General features: G+C 43.0%; 1 protein-coding gene across 1 annotated transcript in view; it reads right to left on the bottom strand.

The window, feature by feature from the left end:
* SARC_03214 (hypothetical protein) overlaps positions 1 to 3,935 on the bottom strand; it is a gene marked incomplete at its 5' end in the record, with an annotated part of 22,136 nt that extends 18,201 nt beyond the window's left edge. The window contains 5 exons of the mRNA XM_014302998.1: positions 616 to 1,003; positions 1,374 to 1,594; positions 2,407 to 2,646; positions 3,491 to 3,694; positions 3,885 to 3,935. Coding sequence (XP_014158473.1) covers positions 616 to 1,003; positions 1,374 to 1,594; positions 2,407 to 2,646; positions 3,491 to 3,694; positions 3,885 to 3,935 — 1,104 coding nt within the window. The remainder of the gene's footprint in view (positions 1 to 615; positions 1,004 to 1,373; positions 1,595 to 2,406; positions 2,647 to 3,490; positions 3,695 to 3,884) is intronic.
* Between the last annotated feature and the right edge of the window lie 479 nt (positions 3,936 to 4,414).

Genomic DNA, 4,414 nt, shown 5'->3' with positions numbered 1-4,414 from the left:
TATATATATATATATATATATATATATATATATATTATATATATATATATATATATATATATATAATAATTAATAGTATGTAGTATATATATATATGTGTGTGTGTATACATACATACATACTACATACATACATACATACTTGCATGCGTACATACGTACAAACATACACACATACATACATACGTACATACATGCATGCATATATAGATACATACATATATATACACGCATATATATATATATATATATATATATATATTAAATTACATGTAGGGATATGCATGCATACTTTTATACTATCAGATAATTATGACTTTGCACCTACAATATTGTACCAACCATTCATGCGTAAAATTGCCTATGCTATAACCCAAACGCGCAGCGACAGGTAGTATCGCCTCTTACATACCCCCACACAATTAGCACGCGATATGCTCACCCCAAAAAAAAGGGGGCATACCTGCTCCCTCTCACACACATACGTATTTTCGTGCAATAACGCTAAACAACTACAGTGTACAAAGACCCAAACGCACAGGCACAGGCACTTCCCGTCACATCTCCATTGACGCATTCATATACGCACACCACTCGAACAACAACGCGGCCGTACCTTCAGTCTCTCGGTGATGAAGTCCAGACAGTCGCCCTGTAGCCCGCCTATGTTGATATCCAGGCGCATCTTAACAAACTTCCGGGCCATCGGCAGCGTGTTCAGCATGATGTGGTCGCGTGCATGGTGTTCACCGGCCACGGCCAGAGTTCCGGTGTGCACGTCGTCATTCTTGATGAAGCAGCGCGTACACACACAAAAGTCCTTGCATTGGGCACAGGTGAACTTGTCGTCTATCTCCACGATGTCTGCGTTGCACGCTTTGCATTGGTTGGGGCTGGTGGTTAGTGTAGACCCCACAGCCAGCCAGGCGGTGTTCTCGGAGTAGGTCAACCGCTGCACCATGCGCCGCTCGATGTTCTTGAGGTTCTGGCCCTCGTTGGCGAATCTATTTATAGAAGCGTTGGCATGGAGGGTGTGTTGGGGGACTGAGTGAAACGGAGTGTGCACACGGCACGTACTCTAGCAATGATACCCCATGCAACGTGTTTGGACAACTTTGTATGCACCAAGCACACCTGGGTTGACATGTACCCGCAATGACTGGTATTTTAAAGGAAGCGTCCGCAGAAAGCACTACTGTATTACGACAATGAACACAGAAAAATTGTATGCGCGCACATGTACATACTATCCTTTCAACTAACTACAGCACAAACTCGCCACCCGGCACATCTCCACGACACACACCCTACTATGACCACTCCACAACAACCAACATGCAGTTCCTATCCTCGCTGCCCCAAAGCCTCGCCTACCTCGGAGAAATCAGCACATTCTGCAGATTCTGGGCAAACTTTGCACCCACCCCATAGTTCTGTATCAGCACCGACTTCAAGCGCTCTACCCATTTGAAGGACATCCCGGTTCGCATCGAGATCTGCGATTGCGGGAGGCCTGCGGGGCCGGCTTCGTCAATCCATTGGTAGATGAGGCGTAGACTGGACATGTCGTCACGCAGCTCGCTTGAGCCAAGACCCTGCATAAAGTGAACGCCCCATGAGTATATATACGCGTATGTGTACATGATATGATCTATGATAGTCTGTGTAAAATGGTCATGCAGATGCATGTACATACGTGTTTGTGTGTTTGTGTGTGAATATTGGTACAAGCCTGGCCATAGTAGCCGTGTGTTGTCGCGCAATTCCCGGATCCGACGGATCGATTGATTTTAATAGGTACGATAAACTAGTAGCAAAACTTATACAGGTATTCGTGCATGTAGGTAATACAACATAACAATGCAGACAGTTATATGTGCTTGTATGAGCACACCACACCCTCCTATTGAAAAGTGCACAAATATACATATACACTAAAATGCCCTCGCGTATACAGTCATATATAGACATATATATAAACTCGCGTATTCAGATATACAAAAAAAATTCTCGTACACACAAATATATATATATAACTATCCTCATGGATACAGACACATTATTCATCTATATATATATATATATGTACAGGCATATACAAATGTATCTATATTTATCCTCATAGAGACAGTGTTTTTATACATATCCTCATATATACAGTGTTTTCATACATATCCATATATCCTCATATATACAGTACACTTGTACATCTTCTCACACATATTGATGTATTTATATAAATCCTCATATATACAGTAACAGATGTATCTATATATATCCTCATATATACAGTTTTCTTATACATCTCCTCACACATATTGATATATTTATATAAATCATATATGCAGTAATATACAGATTGATCTATATATCTTCATATATAAAGTAAACTTATACAGATCCTCACCCCAGAGGCGCCGAATTCCCTAGCCCTGTCGCCCTCCCCTCCCATATCCTCGCCCTTGTACGGACTTAGTAGCTTAACCCACTTCTGCTGTCTGTTCTGATCGTCCACAAGCATAAAGATCTTGAAATGGCCCAAACTTTCTAACCGCGCAACAAACTTTTGGAACGCTCGCTGAATGTGCCGCCTATTTTCCACGGTATCCTTGGCAGCAGGCTCTACGGCCCATTTGGTCCTCACCGCCTGGATGGTGGGTTTGTTCGTACATGAGTAAGAGATTCATTTTAGGATAATTTGATATTATAGATAGAATATGCCAATATATGTGGATATGACTTCAGGGAGTACTAGACAGTCAATGGCATCCTTGACAGCAGACTCTACGGGCCATTTGGCTCTCACCGCCTGGATGGTGTGCGTGTTCGTATATAAGTGAGGGTTTTATATTTGGATAATTTGATATCATAAATAGAATATGCCATTATGTGAGGAATTTGATCCTCACCTCCTGAATGGTGCAATTTTTCGTATAAGAGCAAGGTGTACATGTTAGGATAATTTGTTATCATAAATAGAATATGCCAACGATGAGGATTTGATTACAGTGAGAGTTAGACAGTCAAGGGCATCCTTAGCAGCAGGCTCTACGGCCCATTTGGCTCTCGCCGCCTGAATGGTGCGTCTGATGGTACATGGGAAAGGGTTCGATATTTCGAGAAATAGAATTTACGTTAATAAAAACAAGTCTATATATGGATGGATAAGATCAGGGTGAGGATTAAAAATCGACACCATCCCTGGGCAATTCTTCGGCCTGTTTAGTTCTCACCGCCCGTTTGGCAAATTTGACCATACATGGAGTACAGTAACACATTTAACAAAAACGTATGTGTGTTTAGCGTCGTGAACAACCGTCCTATATTAATACGTGCGCGGCATTGAGGCCATCCCATGAGAGGTGCTTTCGCTGACACGGGTGCCCATCTTTCCCAACGCCTTAGTGTCTGTGTACACCTACCTACACATGTCTATCCGTATACCTGTGCGTGCACGTGCATACAGATCTGTGCACACCCAAGCATCCTACCTGTGTGCGCTTCGCATTGTATATAATCGCGCGCCCAAAGTCGGACCGCAAAGTCGAGGCCTCGACACAGGCCGTGATATCGCCCTCTTGCGCGCCAATTTCGCTGCGGTCTTCCATGCACTTGCTCATGAGTTTCATGTGCCATTCATCGTCCTGTAGACCCACAGAGTATGATGGTAGGTATAGCTGTCGTTGCTTGGCTACCTACGAAGCATTTGGCGAGCAGATGATAGGAGGAATGGCAGGTATGTTAGCTAAGGCACGGTGCGTGTGTGTGTGTATGTATGTGTACATTCCCACACATGACCCTGTATGTAAAGAGAAGGAAGAAGTACGATCACACCGATGGGTAGGCTAGCACATTTACTTGCACAGGTAGACTGTTTCAACGTACTCTGGCTTCGTGCAGATTGAAGGGACGTGGGGGTGGTAAAGTGAATGACATGGGCATGCACGATATATGTACATATACACCCGTCCCCGTATATAGAAGAAAAATAAATATAGGAGTAAATATGTAAACGTGAAGTAATTTGTGAACGTGCAGGCTTGCAGAATACGTGCAAGTGCCGCTCTTTAACACCTCGTGGATATATGGTACTGGGTATGAGAATCGATAGCGTGTATTTGCAAAGTGTATGTATAGATACTCTCATACGAATGTTTATAAATAGATATGGGCACTGAAAGTGAGATCTGGTCGACATGTGGACTCACAAAATATTCGAGTAAATCAAGCTGCCTGTTTCACTAAATGAAATATATAATTGACTTCAGTTCTTGATCTCGTGCCAGCGAAGGCACTTGTGTTGATCAGCGTGCCAGACAGTATGCACAGTAATCCGGCAACTCCCGCATGTCGCATAGTGAACAACTCGCCCAACACAGAACATCCCCAGTCACAATGTCATCTAATATTAAAAA

Source organism: Sphaeroforma arctica (assembly GCF_001186125.1).
Source record: "Sphaeroforma arctica JP610 unplaced genomic scaffold supercont1.159, whole genome shotgun sequence".
NCBI lineage: Eukaryota > Ichthyosporea > Ichthyophonida > Sphaeroforma > Sphaeroforma arctica.
Note: the sequence above shows the minus strand (reverse complement) of the source record. Positions and strands in the feature narration are given on the sequence as shown.